This window comes from Felis catus, chromosome C2 (genome assembly GCF_018350175.1).
Source record: "Felis catus isolate Fca126 chromosome C2, F.catus_Fca126_mat1.0, whole genome shotgun sequence".
NCBI classification, from domain to species: domain Eukaryota; kingdom Metazoa; phylum Chordata; class Mammalia; order Carnivora; family Felidae; genus Felis; species Felis catus.
Window position 1 is genome coordinate 2,697,456 of NC_058376.1, and position 23,951 is coordinate 2,721,406.

Sequence of the window (23,951 nt, forward strand, 5' to 3'; positions counted from 1 at the left end):
GGTCAGAGAAGTCACCCGCGAACGTGCGACCCCGGAGGGCTCACGCACCAACAGCGTTTGTGGCAAAACCACCACCAAGATGCTCGCAGAGGGGTGGAGGGCTAGCGGCTCTGCTCAGACCTCGTTTGTATGATTTACGGTGATTTATAAAACAATAAAAACCGCCCACCTTTTCAAAGTTATAATTTATAGAATATCTGTACAAAAACAGTCTCTAAAAGGACTCTGCTGCTGCCCTAGAAAAAGTCCATAGCCGTGGGCCTTCTCTTTGGCGTGGCGCTCAGCGGCTTCTTGGCCCCCAGGGGGGTGCCGGTGGGTGAGCCGGTGGCGGTCTTCAGCACGCCGTGGAGGGGCCTCTGCTCAGGGTTGAAGGCCACTCGGGAGGGGCCCGTGGGGCTGACCAGGATACTCTTGTCTGTCTTCTTGAATTCTGTGGCGGGTGAAAGCAAGGCCACGCGTCACCAGGACCTGCGCCTCTCCGTCCCTCCCGCCCGCCCGAGCAGCGTCCCCCGTCGGTGCTCTCGCCGCTTCACACCGCCGGTGGCCCCGCGCGGGCTGGGCCGCTCGCTCCGTCACGAGGCCCTGCAGACAGCGGGCCGGGAGCTTTTCGAGGGAACGGGAGTCCCTATCGAGGGTGCTTCACGGGAGCGCGTGAACAAGTGCCCGAGGACAGCGTGGGGGGGGTCGGGTTCTGAGAGGGACTCTGGGGGCCGGGTGGCGGCAGAAGGCTGACGGACCCGAGGCTCCAGCGGATGCAGGAGGAGCCTTTCTCTGCAGGTGACCTGCCACTCCGGCCGTCTCCAGCTCCCGGGACAAGGCCTCCCTGACGGTCCCTCCCCACTCTGTGCGCGCACACACAACTACTTGTGGTCCCTATGAAGAGTCAGGTCTTAAACTCATCGTGTACTTTCAGAACGTGTGGTTTCCGTTGAACTGAACCAAAGCAGTGAGCGGCACCAGCGCCAAAAGCAATGAGACGAGACTGTCTCTCTTTTCCTGTCTCCTCATGGGCAGGTGACTCCACGTGTCAGCAGAGGCAGCTATGGCTGTGGGGCCGTCAGATGCCCCCCCAGGCTCTGAAGCGTCTGGGTGGGCAGGTCCGGGGACACAGCCTCCTTCCAGAGGCCCCGAGTCCCCACGACCCTTGCAACTCTGGACAGCAGGACCTGCAGGTGCCCCGTGGGAGACGCGCCCCATACTTACCCGCAGTCATGTTTCTGTTCAGCCCGAAGGTGACCTTCTTGGAGCTTGAGGGCGTCTTGTCTCGCTGCAAAGGGAGAACAAAGGGGAGTAAGTCGGTGGCGGTGGAGGCCCCGGACCTGGCATCTCTGGCCACATAGCGGCCTCGTGCTGCGTCCTTGGGGAGGGAAGCCGAGCACGGTGGTGTCTAACAGCTTCTAAGTGACGGCAAGCAGCTCGCACTTCAAGGCCGTGAGGACCCCACCCACTGAGTTTTAGTTTTAGCGTGTAGGTGGGACAGGACCACGCACCGGGACGGGCTCTTGCTCAGGGGGCAGGACGCGCCTCCCAGACTCATCTTGGTGTCCCAGCAATTCATCAGTTAACTAAGTCGTTTCTCATTTGGGAAATTCCTGGATGCGGACCACTCTGCATGATGAAGCACCCGCCTTTGCTGCGTGGATCCCACGATTCCACTCCGCACCGTAAATGCTTTACCGGAGGAACTAGTCCTCTGTGCGCCAAGTCTCAGGCCCTCAGGCGAGTGTCCCTAGGACACCCTACCTGGGATTAGTTAACATGGCAGTCACGGTCCAAGGCCATTTACACAGCAGCTACTCCCCGGTGAGCCTCTGCCCTGGCCTGTCCCTTGATCTGCGGCACCCAGGGGCAGCTGGCAGAGCTGACCCTGTGCTCCACGACAGCCGCCGCCCTCTCCTGCCACTGTGACGGGGACAGTGCCTGCTCCTCCCCCACCCTGACCAGCCCCGAGTCCTGGGCGGGGGCCCTTGTCCCGGTCCTCCCCCTGTCCTCTAGGCCCGTTTCGTGAATTCTAAGGTGAGGCACCACCCACCGCACCAGCAGGTGCCCCGACCAATCCCTCAGTCCCTCCCAGGTCACCAGGAGACAAGCCCCAGGACCGCTCGGGCCCTCTGCCCAGCAGACCCAGGCTCCCTGAACAGGCCCCCACGTGCCATGCCATGGGCAGAAGCAGAGTCCTGGCGCACAGAGCCCCAGGCGTGGCCTTTAGGCAGGAAGGGGCTGTGCGGCTGTGGGGAGGGCGGAGGCGGGGGCAGGGGGGCCTGGGGCGCTGGGCAGAGCTCACGGACCTGCCCGGCAGGGCGCACAGAGACGGCAGAGGCACTGCTGCTCTTGGCTTTTCTGAAGAACAGGGGCTTCGGTAAGAAGGGGGTGTCGAACCTCACGAAGTCATTCTCTGTCCTCAGCTGCTGCTTCTTCGAGGGGCTGAGAGCCCCCCCACCGCCCTACGTGAGGGAGGGGTGAGAGGAGAAGAGAGGGGAGGGGAGGGGAGGGGAGGGGGGAGAGGAGGGGTCACACCCAAGCACAAGGAGGTGAAGCGGGACGGGGGAAGGGGTGCGCACGCAGCCAGGCGGGGCCCCCAGGATTCAGTGTCTGCAGCTCAGACACCCCACGCCCGCCGCTTCCCGGACGAGGTTGACGGCACCTCTTCACGTGGCAGGGCGCAGTCACGCGCACACGACGGCTTCGCTCTCGTGGCACCGTGCCCACCGGGCCAGAGGGTGCCTGTCTTCCCACCCACAAGACCCGCCTTTGTGTATCTTTAAACTTAGGTCCCCTGTTCTGAGGATTTCTGCCTTTCAAAGGCCACCTGTTAAGTAATTCGTTTTCTTTTTTCTTTTTTCAAGTTTATTCATTTTGAGAGACAGAGAGAGCAGGCCGACGCAAGGGGCAGAGGGAGAGAGAGTCCCAAGCAGGCTCCACCCTATCAGCGCAAAGCCCAACGAGGGGCTTGAACTCACGAACCACGAGATCACGACCTGAGCCGAAACCAAGAGTCTGACGCTCAACTGACAGACCCACCCAGGCGCCCCCGTTTTCTCATTTCTGATCCGAGACATCGTCCTCTCCTGAAAGTTCGGTAAGAAAGGGCAAAGGTGACATCTAGTGAGGCCCTGCGGGTCCCTTACGGGCAGATGAGGAACATTCACTGTGTGTCTGACAGCTGACCAGCACCCACGGCAAGGACCCTGCTCTGGCTCCGGGGTCCCCGGGGTCCGGGAAGCCCAACGTAGCGGACGTCGCGTTGCCAGCTTCCACCAGGTCTTGGTGTTCCTAGCTGGGGAGTGGGCTGCCGGCCCTCGCAGAGCCCGCAGCGCTGCCGGCGAGGGGCAGACCCGGGGGGCCTCTCTTGCGGACCTTCAGCCCCACTGGCAGAGACACAGGGCCTCGTTTGGGAGGAAAACCTCCCGAGACCCTGGGGCTTACTTCGCGCTAGTTCTAATCCTGAGAGAGGCTGCCAAGGGCCGGAGGAACGAGACAGATTTCCCCGATGTTCTCAGCAAGGAAAGAGCAGCCAGTGAACGCGTGAAGGGCCAAGGGGCAATGGTACAGGCGACAGAGCTGGTCAGGGGAAGGTCAAAGGTGAGAACAGGCTTCCTGGAGCCCGCTGGAGAATTCTGAGGGCTTCCCCAGCGAAGACTCGTTCTGACCACAAGCTGAGCTAACCGCTCGGAGACGCCATCGTTCTGGGATCAGCACGTGACCCAACCCACTCAAGTTCCCGCTGAGCAAGGCCTCGGCGAGCTAACCGCGCACGGCAGCGCCTGCAAGTACCAGAGGGGGACACGGTCAGCAGGCCTGTCCTGGAAGGGCGGGGAGTGAAAACTGCAGCCTCGCGGCTCACGAGGTTTTCGCTGCTACCGCCACCGCTGAGACGTGAGGCCGCCCTGAGCAGCCCCCACGTGACTGGTGTGGCTGGTGTCCCAGCGGAACTGTGCCGTCACGGGTACAGATGCCTCTCAGAGCTTGACCGCTCGCTTACGCTGGCTCAGACGTATAAGCAGAGGCGGCCTCTTCGTTAAAGAGCAAAAGAGAAGAAAATCCTGGGCTCCGTCTTTTGCCGAAAGGGCCTAAGGACTGGCCAGGAGCTGATGATGAGTCGAGGCCAGCGCCTGACAGCGACTCGGTCTGTGCACTTCGGCTGCGGGACGGCGGCGCCCCCCACGGCCGTGGGCACGACGTCCCGGCCCGGTGCCCACCCTCCCGCAGCCTCGGAGTAGCCTCATGGGGGACGGGGAGGGCCACCAAGAGTCTGTATTTCCTCGAGGCTGGACGTGTCCCCCACCTGCCCCCGCAACGGCTGCCTTACCAGAGCCTGGACGAGCCTGGCTTCGGCCTTCAACACTCCGCGGCGCTCCAAGTTACACATCTCTTTCATCTTCTTTCTCTTTTTCAAGATGGCGGCTTTCTGAGGAGACGGGTCGTAGAGGTCAAGGCCGCTGGGCTCCCCCTTCTTTTTCTTCAGTCTCCTGCCCGGGGGCGGGCCGGCTGGACGGCCCTGCTGCTGGGGTGGGGGCCAGGCCAGCGCGGGGGGGCCGCTGCCGTTGATCGGGAGGGCTCCGAGCGTCCTCGGCCTCTTCTGGACCGGGGCTCCGCTGGCAGGGGGTGCCGGAGGGGACGGCTGCCGGGCCTCGTCCCCCCGAGGCAGTGGTGGTGTGGACTCCGAGCTCTCGCCCTGGACCCTCAGGCTTCTCTTCCTCGGTCGTTTCCTCTTACCCTGCGCTGGGGCAGGCCCCGAAACGCTGTGCTCCTGGGGGCGAGGGGCAGCTAGTGCCCCCGGCTCAGCCGCAGGCATCTTCTGGGCTCTTCCCGGACTTCCCTCCGGCTCCCCGCCCCCGTTCTGTTCTGGGGGCAGGGCCGGAGCCCCCGACCCTAAATGCTCTGGTTGGAGATGGACCTTCTTCCTCTTTTTCCCTTTTCTCTTCTGAACGCTGCCTTCGCTCTCCTCTTCCTCAGCAAGGAAGGACTTGTTTCCTAGAGACACACACGCCAATACACAGGTGCTCACGGCGGGGAGACGGTTTCCCCGTGTCCCACCCCCAGAAGGGCCCAGGCCCTCCGTGTCCCCCACACCCCGCAAGCGTTGTCGTGGGTGCCATTCCCTGTCCCAGCTGGGACCACAAACCCTCTTAAGGCCTGTTCCCACAGGGATGGGACAGCCATCACCACGGTTTTCAGGCCCTATGGCCCTCCCCACGGGCCTGAGATGGAAACAGAACACAGGCTCCCGAGGGTGGGGTCTATCTGGTTCTCCACCTCCTTGCCACCACCCTGAAGCGGCCCCGAGGAGGAAATGAACGCTTGTAGCTTAGGAGGCCGTAGCGGTTCCACAGAAAACGACACACGTTCAAAGCTGACGCTCGGCTCTGGAAGGACCTGGGGAGACCCGGCCCAGCCTGCCAGGGCTGCAGGGGCGCACGCCACTCCCTGCGGGCTGCCCACGTCCTCCACCCCATCCCGCGTCCACGGCAAGCCGTGCAGCTCACCTCCTTCTTCCTCCGGGTCGGTTTTCTCTAAAAGTTTATTTCCTTTTTTCTTGTGCTTTCCTCGGTTGAGCGTTTGGTCATCTCCCTCAGCAGAAATGTCCTCAGCAAAACTGAGCCGGGATAGGCTGCCTGCTGGACACCAAAGCCACTCTGGTCAGCTTAGAGACTGGCAGACTCTGTCCCCACCTGACACGGGAAGATTCCCCACCTGAGTCCTGTGTGCTCATCTGGGCTCCTCACCGCCTCCCCAGCCCAAACCTGCCAGCTACTGATGGGGACCGCGCACGACGGGTGACACCGTGGGGCCTGTCCGTCTCTGCACTGCAACCGGGGTTGGGCAGCTGCCCCCCATTCTAAGTGCCCAGGCACACGGGGGGCTGGGGGAGCCACTGGCTCGCTCGTGTCCCTGTGGACAACAGCTTTGCTCCAGGGGCTCAACTGACCACAACAAAGGAAAGCGGCCCCGAGAGCTTAACTTCTCTTCTTCCTAAGGAATCAAACTGGCACCTTCCTCGACCACCAGAAATCCTTCCCGCTAAGACAACGATGCCCCCCTCCCTCCGGCCTCAGGTCTGGATCCGCTGGGTCCCCGGGACGGGAAAGTGGGCTGATTGGAAGAGGCCCGGCACCGTGGCTCTCACAAGGGCCCTGCCGAGCTGACGCCTTTCACAGGGAAAGGCTGCTATGTCTTGTGTTCCCAGTCAGTGTCACTCAAGCCCGTGTTTCAGTATGTGGCATGAGCGTCTCAGTGGGGCCCTGCTCACGTAACGTCGTCAGGGGTAATCCTCAGACATTCTCACCTTCGGAGAGATCCCGAAATCTGAAAGAGAAATCAAGAGAAATTCTGAGAAACCCCTTCTTCCCATGCTCTGCAAACACCTGCACATAACTTTTAAGATGTGCTATTTGGACGTGTGTTAAGTTCACTTCCTTCTCCCTCTAGAAGGGGAGGCTTGAGGCAAAGGCCCAAAGTGGAGGACGAATCGCCCTCAACGCCGACATCCTCCAGGATGTGGTGATCCAGAGATTCTATCTTGGTTCGTTCACATAAACTGAAGAGATGAGAACTTCCTTCTTCAGGTTGAAGCTGCCCGTTCTCTTCTCCGTTCGCCCAGAGGAGAAAACGCTCCACCTGGTGCTGGTGTCAGGACAAGAGGGTGAGGGGCCGCGTGCTGGCGGGAGGCAAGGACTCCGGCGGCAGAGCACCAGGGAAGGGGGCGCGGACAGCAGGTCTGAGTCCAGCCCTGTCACCTGGTGGCTGCGGCCTCGGGCCAGCCGGTTACCTGCCCTGTGCCCCGGCCGGCCCATCTGTGAGGTCAGGAGTGACAGGTCTTCCGGGGCCTCTCTGAACATCACATGATGCATGTCAAGTGCCCCGAAGGGCGCCTGCTCTCACGGAGGACAGTTAACTTCAGGTGCCCCCTGCCGCCAACCATGGTGCTCCGTGCCAAACGGCTGGGATGGCCACAGCGACACCCACTACCACATCTGGCCCGGCTGCGGTGGGGGTGAGGGAGTGGGTTCTCGAAACCCCTGCCCACCTCGCCAACACCTAAGCAGCATACTTCATGCCCTCAGGACGCGGCCCGGGAGGGGAGCTACGGGCACGTTAAGCATCCGCTGCAGGGGTGGGGGTGGGGGGCAGCCGTGTGCGCGCAGCGCTGCTCTGGCTACAAGCGAGGAAGGCCGGGCGACGTCAGCGGAGCACCTGCCAGTCACTCACTTCTTGATGAGTTTGGAGAGACGCTTCCTGTTGAAGGGAGGGGTGTTCTTCCTGTTGGTGATTTCCAGGAGTCGGTCAGCAACAGCCTTGTAGTCGAACTGCGTGAGAACAAGGAGACGTAAATGAGACGTAAACCCGCAGCCAGACCGCTGACTTAGAAAGTCATTCCCACTGTTAAGAGAAAGCAGCAGCATGGATTCCAGAAGCATCCAGCAACAAGACGGTCTTATTAAACACAAACGAGTGCTAAGGTTTGGCGACCAGATGGTTAAGCAGTATCTTTGAAAAATTTGCTGTTTGTTCTTGGGGAAACTATTCTTTATCTGATTTATTTGTTTATTTAAACAACAACAACAACAACAACAACAACAAAAGACCGGTGGGAAAACACACCACATAAAGTCTGCCTGGGTGTGTGCTTCTTCGCAAATTCAGTCTCTGTGTCCAACTTACACTCGGTAACACGGGAACCTTTCCTTATGGGAGAAGCACTGAGCTGGCCTTGTCGTACGAATGGAACAGATCCCAACGGTTCAAGCCAAAGTGAAGACTGACATCTTTCAAAATTCTGTCACGTTTACGTTTCTTTGTCTCCAATAAGCTCGTGTAAGGAAGGTGACTTCGGCGAGTGAAGGGATTAAAGACGACTTAACAGGCAGGCCTTGTGGATAATGAGCTCTGACCCTAATTCCCAGCCGGCCGGGCCACTCCACGGCAAATCTACGTCGTACCGACCTGGAGCAGGGGCCCGGCGTCCTCCAGGCGCCCGCCGCCTCTCGCCGCGTCGTCGCGGACGCCGTCCATCCTGGAGTGCTGCTGGCTCAGTGCTGTCAAAACACACCCAAGACATAGCTGCAAACACACGGCAACGACTACTTCCAGAGGAGCCACTGCCTCACTCACGTCTCCTTGCACAGAAGCCCCTGCAAATACACTTATGATCTCCCCAAGGAGTCTCGTTAGAGGAACTCTGGGAGAAAGCACACATTACACATTCTGCCTTTTAGTCACATCACAGACACATCAGCTGCCGCCCTTCGCGCCCCTGGCCCAAGGCCAAGGGGTCAACCTGCGGTTGTGGCAAAAATCTACACCGTTATTACACTAACTTCTCACGGAGCTGTTGCAGGAGACAAATTAATACCGATGCAACTTGTAGCAGTCAAAGGATAATTCAAGGAGTGCTGAGGCCCATGAAGAAGTAGATGAAGACTCACAATTTTTCAAATCCTGTGAGTTCGTTAGTGGTGTGGCCTCAGGGCACAGCCTGGAGAAGAGAGCAGGACCTTGTGCTTGCTAACAAGCACGACAGAGGAGGCTGGGAGAGCGTCTCTGGTTCAGACAGAAACCTGGTGCGCAGGGGTGAGCCAGAGACAGGTCCCGTGACCACACGACACTTGCTCAAGGTCACCTGATTAATTCTGTCACCTACGTGGAATTTAAGATGAGACTTTTTCTCCCTTTTTGAGATAATGATTTTTCTGGTTAAAAAATAATGTATGGTCACTGCGGAAAACTTACAACAGACAAAAGTACGAAGAAAACAGAAGTCACCCATAACTGCCACGCACGACCAACAATTGACATTTTGGTATCTTTCCAGATTTATTTTTATCTTTTTAAAGCTTATGTATTTATTTTGAGACAGGGAGCGAGAGAGCACGAGCAAGGGACGGGCCAAGAGAGAGGGAGAGACAGAATCCCAAGCAGGTTCTTCACTGAGTGTGGAGCCCCATGTGGGCTTGAACCCACGAACCGTGAGATCGTGACCTGAGCCGAAATCATGAGTTGGACGCCTAACTGACTGAGCCATCCAGGCGTCCCTCTTTCCAGATTTTTCAAGGCACAATGTTAAAAACACACTTGGCTCCTTGTACAGAGAGAGTTTGGTGTTCTGTTATTAAAAAATGTGTAAATTAAATCCCATTACTTCTTGAAATCTTTGCTTTTTAAGGGCTGAATGACATGTCAGTGCCGCGCCGAGACGCCGTGAACCACCGCCAGATCGGATGGGCTGCAACTTGGGACGCAGGCTCCACGTGCAGCCGCTACAGACGCAGGAGCAGTCCACACGGTGCCCGCCCACAGCGAGTGCTCTCCACCCAAAGGGAAGGGGCCCTGGAGGGACCTGGGAGACCAGGCAGCAGAGCTACAGAAACAAGTGTGTGTTTGCAGTGTGACTGCTGAGGACCCCCTTGCAGACACAAGTCAACATTAGGATGTTTTAGACATCCAAAAACCCACAACAATAAAAACAAATAAAAACCAAAGGAAGAGCAAAACGATGTAAAACCTTCGAGGGAGTCGTGGTCCCGGGAGAAGGCACGTGCCCGCCACCCAGGGCCCCTGGGCAGGTGTGGGCCTTCCACGCAGCTCCGCGCCCTTTCTCTGGGGGAGCCCACGGCCGAGCCACCTGCGCTGACCTCCAGGTCGTAGTCAGCAAGATTCCAACACATATACCAAAAAGTGCCCATCAGATGAGAACTTTGTGTAAAAAAAAGACTGCCGGAGGAAATTCTTACCGGTCTTCTTTCTACTGATGGTTTGTCTCCACACCACCTCGTTTTCAGGCGTTTCTTCTTCAGAGGGCTCACCCTCGCCTGCCTGAGGCTTCTGTTCCTCGAGGGTCTCTTCAGGTCCAAGAGGAGACTGGTCCACGATGACTTCAAGAACACCCCTAGCTATAGTCTGCACCAACGTCTGGCTGAGGGTGTGTAAGAAGAGCGACGAGAAGCTGGTTACAACAGGGGGCCTGGCCCTGGCCCTGGCCTGGGCGGGGTGTGGCGGGGAGAAGCCACCGGGCATCTGCTGTCACCCACTGGCCTCACCCACCGGCTGCCGTGCTCCAGAGCCGGCCAGGCGCGGCTGTGGCTGTGCAAGGCCGGGGGTGGGGCTCGTGGTGAAAGCAGGCAGGGCTGTGGCCGAGGGAGGGCGGGGCTCCTGGATGCCTGAGACCACACCGCAAAGCCAGGGGAGCCCAATTAGGACTCCGAGCTTCCAGAAATTCGGAGCTCAGCCGTCCGCGGCTCTGAATTAACCAGCCCAGGTACTCGCATGGCACTTCACAAGTTTACCACCATCACCCACAACGAAGCACCAAATGAAACAGAGAAAACAAACATGGCAGTCACTTACTCCTTAGTCTTGGCAGCGACTTTGCAGAATGGGTCAATGAACCTGAGATTCTGATCTGCCAAAAGCTGAAATTTAGAAACAAAACAGGGAAACGATGAGGGGAGAAAAAGAGCCTTTGCTCCTGATAGGTCCTAGAGAGAGGAAGCATTTGCAGTTTTCACGTAGGCTGACGAAGGTCAACACCTCTCCCGGAGAGCCGCTTCCAAGATCCGCTCTGCGTGAATCATCCGGACGCTCTGTGCCAGGCTAAAGGTCATCTAAGGGTCACGGCTGTCTTCCAGCCACCGGGGCATCAAAGAAACCCCCCCCATCAACCCGTGCTGCTCTGCGTTCTCTCCCCTACAGACAGGCTCTGCTCAGACACCATCGGAAACGGTTCGGACCAAGGAACTATCCCTGCTTTCTTTTAATGAAAAGAACACGTGTTCGCTGCGGAACACTCGTAAAATAGTGTGCAACTAAAAAAATAAAAAAGGCCTGCTAATTCCAAATGCAGATGATCACCTGCAGGCTAAAAACACGTCTCCTTTCCCGCACTGTCCATTCACGCGTAAACAGTGTCGGAAGAGGCGTGCCACTGGCACTGCTGCGTCTGTGGCTTTTTCCCTCCTGCTTTTTAAAGAGTCAACACCGCGAGCACATCCTGCTGTTACTACTGGACTGTGTAGGCGGCTTTCAACTGTTTTACGAGGAAGCCTTCCGAGAGCGCCCTCAGTGCACGATCCTCGTTCACGTGCCCCACTGGCCGCTTAGGATACATTCCCGCACGGGGAAGGGTTTGTCAGGTCGGGTGGGAGCGGCGCTGGGGACACAGGGTGCCGACAGCAGCCTGTCCTCCGCCCTCCAGGCCCACGTGGGGAAGAGCCAGAGTCCGGACCAGGCGAGCAGCCGTGTCACTGGCGCTGGCGGGAAGTCTGCTCCTTACCTCTCTCCCTCCCACTTTGGACAGTTCGTCCAGGTAAATGCCGATGAAGTGGAACTTCACTCCATCAGGAGACTGGCTCTCAGGGTGCAAGATCTCCTTCATCAAGACGTCTAAGAGTAGCTTGATTCGGCTGAAGAACACAAAGCACACGGCTGCGTTAACCGCAGCGTGGCCGAAGAACACAGTCACGTTCACCCCCGGGGCCACACCGCCTAACACGACGCAAGGCTGAAACAGTCCCACGAGGGAAAAGCAGCCACCGAACTCGGTCTGAAGCGCTGCGTGTGTGCTCAGCCCCTCGAGAAGCCTCTACCGGGCTGTGAGCTCTTCACGCGTGGGGAGCTCTGCCTCTCACAGCAGGTAAGAGAACGGGAGGCAAAGAGGAGGCACTTCGTACGAGCTCATGGAAAGGCTTGAGAGCCCACTGCTACCTCACAGGTTTCGAGGCTGCCCAGTGCCTTCCCAGGTCCTTTACCGACCTTTCTTCCCAGCCATTTCGCTTGAGAACTTCAAAGGACTGCCTCAGGACCAGACGGATCAGCTAAAGACGGACAACAAATTGGTTACAAAAGGAAAAGCAAGGTCAGTCGGCACAGCAAAGACCCCGATGGAACTGCTACAGCCTGCATCTCCGAAGTGAAAATATCGTCATGACAACCGCATTTACCTTTTCTTTTTTTTTTTCAATGTTTGTTTTGAGAGAGAGAGACAGAGGGAGACAGAATCCAAGCAGTCCCCACACTGTCAGCACAGAGCCCGACGCGAGGCTTGATCTCACGAACCGTGAGATCGTGACCCGAGCGGAAATCAAGAGTCTGACGCTCAACTGACTGAGCCGCCCAGGTGCCCTGCATTTACCTTTTCCTTTTCCGCAGAGAGTGTTAACTGAGGATCCCAAACTCCTCCCCAACAGCTGAAAGAGCAGAGCCGCCTTCGAGCACATGTTCAAACGCCCTCCCTTGATCGCGTTACCTCTCAACACACTAAGCCTAGAGCCCCCTCTGCTTCACAGATAAACCTTTTCCCGTTGTTCTCAAGACGCTCAACATCGCCCCTTCAGGGGCTTCTGAAGCAGACGGGGTAAGGTGCTCAGATCTTACCATATAGTACTTGCCCAGGCGCAGCCGGTCTATCCCCTTCCACTCTCGATTCATCGTTTGCCAGAAGGTTTGAATGAACAGGTGCTCTGCAGTGAACAAGAGGCTTTGAATGCTTGGTGTTCACGCTCATGCGTTACCATAAAGCAAGAAGGTAACAGAGAAACAAACTAGCATCACTTATCATTTACATTCTCCAAGGGTTTTTGGCAGCTATTTGGTCAATAATTAAATGTGCTCGGTGATTTCCTTCATGTTTGAATAAAAACCTACTAAGACAGGAAGGCTGGTACTATCTTGATGTTCAACTACAACGCTCCGTGTGGCCTTTGTCTTTATCGACTTACAAGGCCAAGTCTATTACAATATTCCTATTAAATATTTTACTAAAATATTTTTGGTCTATTAAATATTTCTATTAAAATAAAAAACCCTCTGAGCCACGTCTACGGGCCCTTCCCACCCACCTACACCCAACAATGGATCCAAAGCCCTTAATTTTGACGAACACTTGGACGAGCTGCGGAGAAACTCAGCTTTTTGTTTCATGTTCTGCGTCAGCTGGATGAGCTCTAACAGAACATTCTATTTTTCTCTTCTGGGCCATGAAACTACCACTTTTCCATCCAAAAATAACTGTTGATTTTCTTGGTTTGTTTTACTTCTTTTTGCATAATTCTTTCTTGAGAAGTGAAAACCTAGACGATATTCCACGTGTGGAAGTCGGCTGGGACCTGGCTGAGACCTGGACAGCCACTGGGGTCACTAAGGCCGGGTGGATGGCTCTGCTCCAAGGAGCACCAAGCAGCACCCACCAACTCTGCCGTCTGTTTTTTCCTTTGTCAGTGATCAAAGCCTGAACATCTCAGGAAGAATTCACCTCTCCCTCCGCTCTTCTTGGTACAGCGGGGCTATTTTACGGCTTATTACCAATGACGACCTCAACTGGCTCCGGTCTCCAGGAGGACAGCCAGGCACGCTGAGCTTATAGCACACACGGGCACAAGCACGCGTGGCCCCTGGGAGTGTTAAAGCAGCTCAGAATCCGGAGACTCCGGAGACTTTCATTTCTTAAACCACTGTTTTGAAATCTTTTGAGATGTCACCCGTGATTCAACCGCACAAGGTGCCTCTTTTATTTGCCCTCTTTTGGGATCAACATCTAAGCTCATCACGGCTCTCCCACAGGGAAGGTTTGTCGCCTGACATCTGCACCCTGGAAGGAAGCCCCAGGTTCACGTGCAACAAGCCCCCTGGAAAACTGGAACTTGAAGGAAGGAGAAGAAACAATATTGCCTAGTTTCCTAGGCAAGTTACCAAAGCTGATGAACAAGAAAGTTTGGAAAGTCATGAAAACGTCAGGACTTACGGGCCTCCGAGTTGTTAACAACGTGGACGAGCTGGGAAATCGTGTTTGCTAGCTCCTCCTGCAAAGGCGGGGTCGGGCAGAGACAGCGGGGTTATTAGGCGGCAGCACGGTGAAGGGGACAGCACCCAGCCTGCTCTCCTCCCGCATCTGCTGGGGTCTGGACCTCCTGTCACGTCAGTATTTGAATTTTACCGGACGTGGAACTTCCGGTCCCAGCGGACTACAACGTAACATGCCCGTGAGGGTCACGCTGCCTGGTTAGAAAAGTATCTCTAGCTTCAGCTCCAATGACCTACAGGAGTAAACGAGCTGTCACTTCCTGGCTTCAAAAATATAGACCTTAAAGTGAGATTCTATTCTAAGCCCCCGATCCTGGAACACGGTAGCCGGCGAGGGGATCGCCGATGGGTAGACCCGGGGACTGCCACTCCGCAGGGGTGCGTGTGGAACCAGAAAGTCCTGTGCTGGGCTTGCTCGGAGGCAGACTGCAGAGGCGGGGGTGGGGGGTGGGGGGGGTGAAGCAGAGGTTAACGGCTCCCCTCCAGGCTCTGTCCAGGGCAAGGGGTCAGGTGCAGAGCGCCTGCTACAACGCAGCAAAGCTCATTTGTGGGGAGACTTGGGCGGGCTGGCTCTGAGAAGAGGCCCACCCTGGGGAGCGTCAGCGAGAGAATCCTGTTCACAAGTTACGTGAGAAAAGAACAGTCCTCCTTGGCATTCCTGGCGCTTCACCTGGCCTCGGGTCCTCTTCCCCCATTTTAACTGAACTCCAGACTGGAAAATGACGCTCTCGTTCACGTTTTCTTCCTCCACTAAAGCTGTCGGCTGTTACTTTTGAATGTAACTTACAAATATTTTGCCCTGCTGTCCTACTCAAAATATGTTCAGTGCAGTAAAAGCAATAAATCAAAGCCCGCTACTACGCGGTCTGGGAAAGTGGCAAAGTTGCACATTAAAATCCAGACAAATACAATCTGTGGCGTTTTATCTATCGAAGCGTTTCACACCGCGCTCCTCAAGGCTTAGCCTCCACTAGCTGTTACACACCAGAACAAAGGTCTGTGGACACTGAAAGCCGTTTCCCTACAGCGCCTTGGTGGTGGGGCTCAGGGTGCTTGGCAGACGGGTCCAGAAGCACGTGCACATCTGTGCGTCTCCACGGACTTCAAGGGTGGGATGTCGGGTGGGGGGCCACCGCTTGCTTTACAGAGGTCCTGGCCCCGGCAAGGTGGCTGCCCGGTCCTGGCACCCACTTAAATCACGGCAGAGGTAAGCCCAGAGCCCGGTGCTCACAGGCTCTCAGACCAGTGCCGTGCCCTTATCGACCACGAATAATAGAAGAGGAAACAGAAACTAAAATAAGTCACGTGACACCTACCGTGGAACCAGCCTATGAAAGCATGACAGCGAAATACCAGCTCTCCCTTTATCCATATTCTTCGTTATTTGAAAAGGTGACTTGGGCACCGTGTCCCTCTCTAGATGGACGAGAGGTGGGCAACTAAACCCCGGGCGGTGACTGCAAGCTGTTTCTGTGCACGGGGGACCGACACAGCAGGGAACGAGCAAGCCCCTTCTATTCATCTGGGCCACAACACCCAGCCAGAGGACAAGGGAACTGTGTGTTACCTGTAGGAGGGGTTCGTCCTGCACCCACATGCAATAGAAGAGCCCTTTCCATATTTTTAGGAGTTCTTCTTGACTGAAACCTCCTAGGGGACAAAACAGCACAGACGTCTTACTTCAGAATCCTCCCATTTCCTGTCCCAGCATCTCGCGCTGCCTCACGGGCAGCGACAGCAATACCACATTTGCATTCTTTCGCCCGCAATGTCTTTTTAAATTTGAGGCACACACTTCCTTGTGGTACAAAATAAGCACACACAGGCTATGTCGTTTTATCATCTCATCCTGCACACCAACGCTTTCATCAATCTTACAAAATAAAACCGCGAATCCTACGAAAGATGAGGATTCGCGTCCCGTGTACCCGGCCCCACGGAAACCGGCAGAGCTCTGGGATATTTTTGCAAGGATACCTTTTTAAGGATCCTGCCACGAGGTCAAACTCGGCGAAACCCTGATCTCTTTCCCTCCTGGTTATGGTTTCCATTTACTGGGCAATGATAGCCTGTTTGAAGGGACATCAACCTGGTTGGCCTTCTTCTGACTCATTCTCAAGCCCTGCACCATACCTCGGACTGAGCTACGAGTCACAGATAGCCTTCTAGGTCCTGGGCAGACCCCAGGTGTCATGGAGAACAAACACAATCCGCGAGTCTTGGGGCATGTTACAAATGGCCTGTGTTAATACTTCACTAGCAGGTACTAGGAAAAATCTTTCGGAATATCAAAGTAGGACAAAGGAGGTAAACCTCACAAGTACCTCACGATACGTATACATTTGGAATCAATGTAATTTCAACGTACCAAAAGAGAATTAAAAAGTGGCAAACAAATCCTTTTTGATGTACTGAAGTTTACTTAGTATATTCGGAGTGAGCTTTGTACCTTTAAAGATATTTACATACCTCGGTATTGGTTTCCAAGTTATTGAAGACCTTTCTCATATCAACAATTTTATTAGGGCACATTTTTATTCTTTGTGATAGTTCCTCACTTAAAATCCATACACCAGAAACTACAGTGAAGTTTATTACAATACATTTCCTTTAGGGGTTGGGCAAATCATGTGGCAACTGCCCCCCCCCCCCCCAACGCTTGTGATGGCACAAGCCACGCCTGGGCGCCTATCGCTGGCACAACTATGGCGCCAGTGACTGATTCCCCCGGACCCCCAGATCGGAGACCGCCGCAGTCAGGACCACAGGAACTCTGTCAAAGTGACCTGTACTTACATTCAGTCATGTTAAGACTAATGAATTTGGGGTTGGGGCAAGGATCACCAATGGCTGGGAAAGCATCAGATGAAAAAGCACAGTGGAACTTGGAATGGACACACGAGGCCGGCAACACCCAAACCTACTGACCCATCTGGGCCCGCGACGCCCGCTGGACTCTCCATTCAATGCAGGATGTAATGCAAAAGAAGGGCACAGCACCACCCGGTAAATGGTCTTACCAAAACGAACCGACATCATGTCGAATCTACTTAATATCAGCTTGGGGGAAAATACAGGGGACAGAGGAGTATGTCAGGTGAGACCATGGCATGTAGCTAGCAAAACCCCAAACACGAGAGACTCCATGGGGCAAATGGCGCAGCTCCTGCAACAAGCAAGCTCCAAGAGGAAAAACCACGGATGGGCGCTGCAGACCGAACGACCGCAGGCACACCGGGTCTTGCTTGGATTCTGATGAATCCTAGAAAAATGGAGACGATGATGGGAAAACCCAACAGATTAGGTATTTCATATAAAGGAGTTTTTTTTTTTTTTTAATTTTTTTTTTTTCAACGTTTATTTATTTTTGGGACAGAGAGAGACAGAGCATGAACGGGGGAGGGGCAGAGAGAGAGGGAGACACAGAATCGGAAACAGGCTCCAGGCTCTAAGCCATCAGCCCAGAGCCTGACGCGGGGCTCGAACTCCCGGACCGCGAGATCGTGACCTGGCTGAAGTCGGACGCTTAACCGACTGCACCACCCAGGCGCCCCTAAAGGAGTTTTTTTAAAAAAGATGTGATAAGGGTACTGTGGTCATGTTAAAAAGAGTCCTCATCTTTTAGAGACACATACTGAGGTGCGTGGAGAAGAAATGAGATGTCTGAGATTGCTTCCTAAGGCTTTCGTGGGAGGAGGAAGTGGGCAGATTACACAAACCAGGTATTAATAGATGCTGCAGCAGAGTGACGGGTACACTTTTTATATGTTTGAAACAGTCGTAATAAAAAACAAGGAAACAAGTACTGTATGAGGTTACCACAGCGTTACCATGGGCTGTTTCCATTCTCTTTGCGTAGAAAACTCTTCACAAGGGGACTAGAAAGCCATAACCACAGGCAAACTTACGAGCAAACAAGACTGAATGTCGCCGGTTCCTGTGTGAGGCCTGGTGCTGGCTATCCCCGTTTCTGCCATACTGTTTGCCCTCCAGCGCTGCCCCCTACCAGGCAGGGCCCAGCGGGGGAGGCAGGGGTCTAGGTGGGGCTCGCCAGACACAGAGGGGAGCCGGCAAGCTGGGCTTATTCCAAATTAGCGTGAGTCCTCTTGGCCACAGGGCTGGTTCAAGGCACAGACGACCTCCTCGCCGAGGCTCCTGCTCAGGCTTCAGGAGAGTCGCCCTCTCCCAGCAGACTGGAAGGGGACACAGTCCGCACCTGCACTCGGCCACCATGCCACTTGCTGGGGAGCCTGCCTGAGAAGGGAGCCGATCTAGGGGAGCAGAGTCCGCTGTGTAGGAAACAGTTCTGGCACTATCAGTCGAGGTCCTGCATGAGGCTGTGCTTGGTTTTTCCCCTTCAAACTAGTTTGGCTTGGACGTTCTGTCAAGTTGTAACTGAAAGAGTCTCATTCAATAACACACTTTTATTGCAAAAAATTCCTATTCATATATTACACCAGAAGTTACACAATCAAAGGTGCCTTGTTCACTACCTCCTGGACCCCAGAGGGACCACTGCTATCTGCCTGATGTACATCTTTCCATCCAGATCTTTCCTGTGCTTCGACATAATACTTATATGCAGCACAGAAATGCACAGATGCAATGCTGTGTGTATAACCCGAAAAGCATCGCATGTTCTACATACTCCAAATTCTGGCCTTTTTCACTTAAAAATAGCACAGTGTATGTTTATCTCCGGAGGACTGTTCTAAGTGCACCCGTGTGTCAAATCAGCACCGAGTGACGATGCGACAGACCAAGTAACTGTGCCGAACCCACGCCTGTAGGAGTTGGAGGTGCGGCAAGCTCTGGAGAGGCTTATGTAACGGAAGACTGTGGATTTCAGCAGAGTAGCAGAGCGACAGTGGATCCCAGACGGCGGGCAGGAAAGGGGCTGCACGTGAAGACATATTCTCAGTGTTTCATCCTACGTGAGGCAGCAAAAGTGTGGTGGTCACAGACCCACGGTGAGGCCCCAGCTTGCTACTTACTAGCTGTGCTGCGGCAGAAAACCGTCAACGAGCCCGTAGGCCTGTGTCCTCGCCTACAATACGTGCACGGCTTATGGTCGGGAACAAAACTAAAAGCACGTATGAGAAGCGCTTCGCAAGAGTGAAGCACGACCCAGTTGGCAGGTGTGAGGATTGTCTCGCGTTCTCCACCCATGGGCCACTGGAGCTCTTTTCCCTTTGGAAACATGTATTTTCAATATACATAGAAAAACCACTCATTTTCACCCGGGAGTTTAGGGGTAAAAACCAAATACCAGTTTCTTTTAAACTTGTTTTTCAGTCTTTTTAAAATGTTTATTTACTGACTGAGAGAGAGGGAGAGGGAGAGGGAGGGAGAGGGAGAGGGGGAGAGTGAGAGAGAGAGAGAATTCCAAGCAGGTCCGTGAGGAGCCTGATGTGGGGCTCGATCCCAAGAACCACGAGACCATGAGCTGAACCAAAACCAAGATTCAGAGGCTTAACCGAGTGAGCCTCCCAGGCGCCCTGGGGTTGAGTTTCTTTAACTTAATGTCGCTTAAGTTTCTGGCAACAACATAGGTTTAGTTATTTCACAACAAACGGGGTGAACCTGAAGTGAGACATGGGCTGAGTAAATTCCAACAAGCTGTGAAATGAGAAAGCCTGACGGCCACTGTCAGCACACGATGAGCTCAGGAGCCATGTGAGGTGGGGGCGAGTCCACACCAGGGTCAGTCAAAACATCCACAGCTCTCAGGGAGCCTGGGTGGCTCAGTCGATTAAGCGTCCAACTTCGGCTCAGGTCACGATTTCACGGTTTGTGGGTTCGAGCCCCGCGTTGGGCCCTGTGCTGACAGCTCGGAGCCTGGAGCCTGCTTCCGATTCTGTGTCTTCCTCTCTCCCTGCCCCTCCCCTGCTCACACTCTGTGTCTGTCTCTCAATAATGAATAAATGTTAAAAAAAAACAAAAACAAAAACACAAAACCACATACACACACACACATCCACAGCTCTCATTAATTCTTACTTCTCGGTCCAGGAACCCCCAAACATATCAGAATGAAGAGACACTTCCCCCATCACCGTATCTGAGACCCTGGCAACTCTCAGTTGTACAGTTATTTTATGTGTCACCAAATGAAAGAGGGCAAATAAAAGTCACAGGGTTGACTTCAAGATACATCTCAGTTTCTGTAGATGTCAAATGTTTCAAGTTGCATAATCAATAAAACTGGGGGGGGGATTTGTCTCTTTTGTTCACTGCCCTATCCCTGGGGCCAAGAATAACAATAGCACGCAGTAAGTGCTTTGTGTTTGCTGAAGACAGACGAATGATCTCTCATGAGTAAAACCACAGACAGTGGTCATTCTGTGAGTGCTCTGTGTGAACAGTTAAAGCACCAGAGCAACATTTAGCTCCTTTAAGCACTACAAAGATTTCCAATTTGTTTCCAAAATTACAAGGCTACGGGGGCGCCTGGCTGGCTCAGTCAGTAGAGCATCTTACTCTTGATCTTGGAGTCCTGACTTTGAGCCACATGCTGGGTGTAGAGATTACTTAAAAAATCTCACAAAGCTATTTATGTTGCTCACGGGCAGTTCTTTGTATCAGTAACATTTGAGATTTTATTTACTATGCCTGAGACAAAAGGTAACAGACTTTGGGCCTGCCGGTGAGATGCAAATGTCAGGACAAGTTATTTCCCACCTTGCATCTCACGTTGATGGGAGCATAGTGGAGGCAGAGGCCTTGCCTATTTTGCCGCGCCTCTGACATTCGCCTTGCAGCTCCTCTTATGCAGGCCCAGCGTACTCCACGCAGCGTGGACATGGTGGCAAACAAAAGCGTGAAACAAATCACTCTCAGTGTGATGGGCGCAGAGCAGACAGGACCCTGGGGGCACTGGTGTAAACCCCCTGGCATCATGGCCCTGTGTCCCCTCAGCGTTTCAGATCCTGAGCCTGCTCATCAAAAAGGTTTGAGCAACAGGTTCTGTCTGGCCATCTTGGCCCGTACGTACTGCATCTGGCCTCTCTTCCATTCTTGTGTTCAGACAGGTGAGCCCGCGGATGCCTGCACGCGCTCCCACTGCTCCCACTTCCAGCCAAGCAGACAGATTGGAAACTTCCACCGCCGGGTGGGGGGAGGGGGCGCAGAATGATACACTAACAGATTAGGAAGAAGCAACCTAAGTGTTGCCATTGAGACCCACTGGATAGTTTGGAATCCTGGAGGGGTGGGGTGAGATGGGAGGCAAGGCACTCCAGAGGAAGCTGTGTTGAACGGGATGCTAGGAGTGAACAAGAGAAGCAAAGGTAGAGAGGTGAGAAACAATGCGGATCCAGGACGAAGCAGTCACGTAGGGGCCGAGGTAGGAAGAGAAAGGGAGGACGGACCATTACCTGTCGACCTGGAAACCCAGGGAAGTAGGTGACATGGTCAGAACCGCCTTAGGAAGATGGCCCTGGGCTGGTTTGCGGAAGATGGGTTTAAGCGCAGCACCAACGGAGTTAAGGAGACTGGTTAGGAAGTGATCAAGTTCAGAGGTCTGGCTGAGATGAAGGGGGTCTTCAGTGAGGTCAGAGGATGTCAGACGGTGAAAAATGGTAGAAGCAAGACACAATGGGTGAGGGGTGGGGAGCGAAGATCCGGAAGGAGTCTAGGCCGTCACCACATGTCCAGCCGGAGTGAGTAGATAGTGGGGACAGCATCCAAGATACGAGAACACAGGCGGCAGAGGAGAAGCAGGAGAGAACGGGTTTTAGGGGGAGGAAAATGAGTCACTTGTGGGCCTCTGAGTCCGAGGTGCCCATGGGACACCCCGGCGCAAGTGCCACATCTGCTCTAGAGACTTAGACTTAGGAACCTTCAGTGTTCTGGGGATGCCCGACACCATGTGAATGAAATCCCTCAGGGAGGTCCCTAACAGAACTGACGTTAGGAATTCGGTCCTCATTCCTTTCTAGCTGACTTCCCGTCAGACTGTTACTTTCTTTTCCCTGGGCAGTCTTTTTGAGATTTCTCCTCCAAACAAAACAAACTAAGAAAGTCAGTACTGGGATAGACAGTACCCGTTCTTTCAAGTAGACTCTAAATGCATTAGCATTAGCAGTAAATCCAAATTCATCCCTGCACAACGTAAAAGCTCCACCGCCTATGGTGGTTCATGCTCTCGAGGGTTTACAGAACGCACCTTGGCTCAGGTAAATGAAATCCTTCAACAGCACCCCACTGCAGTTAAGAAACGAACTAGAAGGCCCCGTGTGACCTGGCCACTGCTGTCTTTTCCAACTTTAAGTCCTAACACCCTCCCCCTCTCTCACTTAACTGGTCTTCCAGCCACTCCTAGGGCAGCTTCGCTCTTCTCTCCCGCCTGTTGGAATCCGTTGAACGTCACCCAGAGGCCTTCCTGGAACAGCCTATGTAGAGGAGCTCCCTCTTCCCGTGATTTTCCTTTCCTTGCCTCCACTTGTAAAACTCTCTTTTAGTTATCCAGCCCCCGCCCCGATTTACTAGTGCAACTTTCAAAGTAGGGATTCTCCCGTCTCCTGTAACTCCCGCACCTCAGGTGGGTGTGGGTCAGATAAACACGTGCATCAACGGAGAGCACAGCAGAAGACACCGGGCTCAGTTTGGGGACTCAAGGGGCAGGCTCAGGGTCGGACAGACCCGTCCACTCCCAGCTTCGCCACTCGCCGAGACTTTCGGCAGACCATCTCGCCCCTGCGGGCTGCAGCCCCTCCACCGTCACACCCGGCTGGCCCCAGCAGGAAGCGGGTCCCACCGCGCGGAGGCACACAGGGCCGCGGCGGGAGTGCGAGTCCGCGCCCGCCGCTCTCCCGGCTCCCCCCCCCCCCGGCCCCCCTGCCCGGCCGCCATGTGGCGCGGCTGACCGCCGGGCGCCCACCTGTCTCCCTCTGCGTCTTCACGCTGATGTACTGGCGCAGCTTCTTCACCGCGCGGTCCCGGATGCCCTTCTCGTGGGACGCCAGCCGCTGGGCGAACTGGAGCTCGGCCGGCTGCATGGCGGGGGCCATCGCGCCCGCTGGACCATCCCCGGCCGCAGCCTCCCGCCACCCGCAGCCTCCCGCCGCCGCCGCCGCCGCCGCCGCCGCCGCCGCCGCCGCCGCCGCCGCCGCCGCCGAGCAGCCCGGGGCCGCGTCTGCGCAGAAGGCGGCTCGCCTCGGCGGCGGCGGGCGGGGGCGGCGCGCGGGCTGATGGCGTCACAAAGGCGCCGGCCACAGCTCGCAGCGCGTTCTGGGTGCGAGCGCGGCCGACCCAGGCAGTGGGCGGAGCAGCCCAGTTCGAGTTCGGTCTCGGCTTCACTCCCCTGCGCCTCCGCTGTCTCTTGTCGCCACATCTCTGGGCGTTTGGCGGCGAGGTTAGCTAGCGATGGGTCTTGGCCGGGAAGAGATGGATGACCGTAGTGTACAATCTTTAAACTCACTCTACAAATCTCCATCCGATCGATCACTCACCTGCGAGATAGACAGCATTGAGTTTTTAATTGTATTGGACTCCTCGAGCCGCCTTTGCCGGGGTGGAGACTGAGAAGATGGCAGTCCTTGGGGTTTTCGGCGGGATGTTGGGGACAGCCCCATTAAGGGGCCGCCTTGACGGGGTCCAGGTCTGAGCCTCTGCTGCTGGCGGAGGCAGGGCCCTCCAGCATCTTCCAACGTACAGGTCCCGGGACAGGTCCCCGGGCAAAGACAAGTCCTGGCACAGGGGCAGGGCAGGTCCAGGGACAGGGTAGGTCCTGGTGCAGGGGATGGTAGGGCCAGGGTCGGGTCCCAGTGCAGAGGATGGCAGGGGCAGGTCCTGGTACAGAGGATAGCAGGGGCAGGGCAGGTCCAGGGACAGGGCAGGTCCCGGTGCAGGGAATGGTAGGGACAGGGTCAGGTCCCAATGCAGAGGATGGCAGGGGCAGGTCCCGGTGTGGGGCAGGAGTTTGGAAGGAGTGCTTGTGAGTCCATCCTTAGGCCTGGAGAGCATTCAGGGAACTCTGGCAGTGTTGGCTTCCTGCCAGCTTAGAAATAAACGACGTCTTAGTTATCGTAGTAACCCAGTACATTTGAACCTACAGGCTGCACCCTATTTTGTGAATTTAGTGGTCGTACTGGGGCAAGTAAATGGACTAGGTGGCATCTTCCAATATATGGTGGTCGTCTCGGTTATTTAGCCAG

The 23,951-nt window shown here is 55.3% G+C and overlaps 1 protein-coding gene across 6 annotated transcripts; it reads right to left on the bottom strand.

The window, feature by feature from the left end:
- Positions 1-166: 166 nt before the first annotated feature.
- Positions 167-22,904, bottom strand: RRP1B (ribosomal RNA processing 1B). Of its 6 annotated transcripts, none has more exons than XM_045036526.1 (17): positions 22,676-22,887; positions 22,097-22,141; positions 15,362-15,444; positions 13,736-13,793; positions 12,370-12,455; positions 11,749-11,810; positions 11,270-11,399; positions 10,345-10,409; positions 9,732-9,913; positions 7,945-8,036; positions 7,210-7,307; positions 6,287-6,306; positions 5,487-5,618; positions 4,310-4,974; positions 2,289-2,444; positions 1,204-1,267; positions 167-430 (listed from the first exon to the last, which is right to left on the bottom strand). In XM_045036526.1, exons 1-17 carry the CDS (start codon positions 22,803-22,805, stop codon positions 237-239), a joined length of 2,262 nt encoding a protein of 753 aa, XP_044892461.1. In that variant the 5' UTR covers positions 22,806-22,887; the 3' UTR covers positions 167-236. The 6 variants fall into 6 exon arrangements, with proteins under 6 accessions (XP_044892461.1, XP_044892462.1, XP_023094434.2 ...); XM_045036527.1 differs by having other exon boundaries at positions 5,487-5,615; positions 22,676-22,886; XM_023238666.2 differs by lacking the exon at positions 22,097-22,141 and having other exon boundaries at positions 22,676-22,904.
- Positions 22,905-23,951: the final 1,047 nt, after the last annotated feature.

What these genes read in the sequence shown, in the direction of transcription:
- RRP1B (XM_045036526.1), bottom strand. Translation starts at nt 22,805, where the DNA reads ATGGCCCCCGCCATGCAGCCGGCCGAGCTCCAGTTCGCCCAGCGGCTG. An exon ending in AGGACGAACCCCTCCTACAG is followed by an intron (nt 13,794 to 15,361) that starts GTAACACACAGT and finishes CCGCCTTTGCAG; the next exon opens with GAGGAGCTAGCAAACACGAT. An exon ending in ACGCCGGGCCCCTGCTCCAG is followed by an intron (nt 7,308 to 7,944) that starts GTCGGTACGACG and finishes GTTCTCACGCAG; the next exon opens with TTCGACTACAAGGCTGTTGC.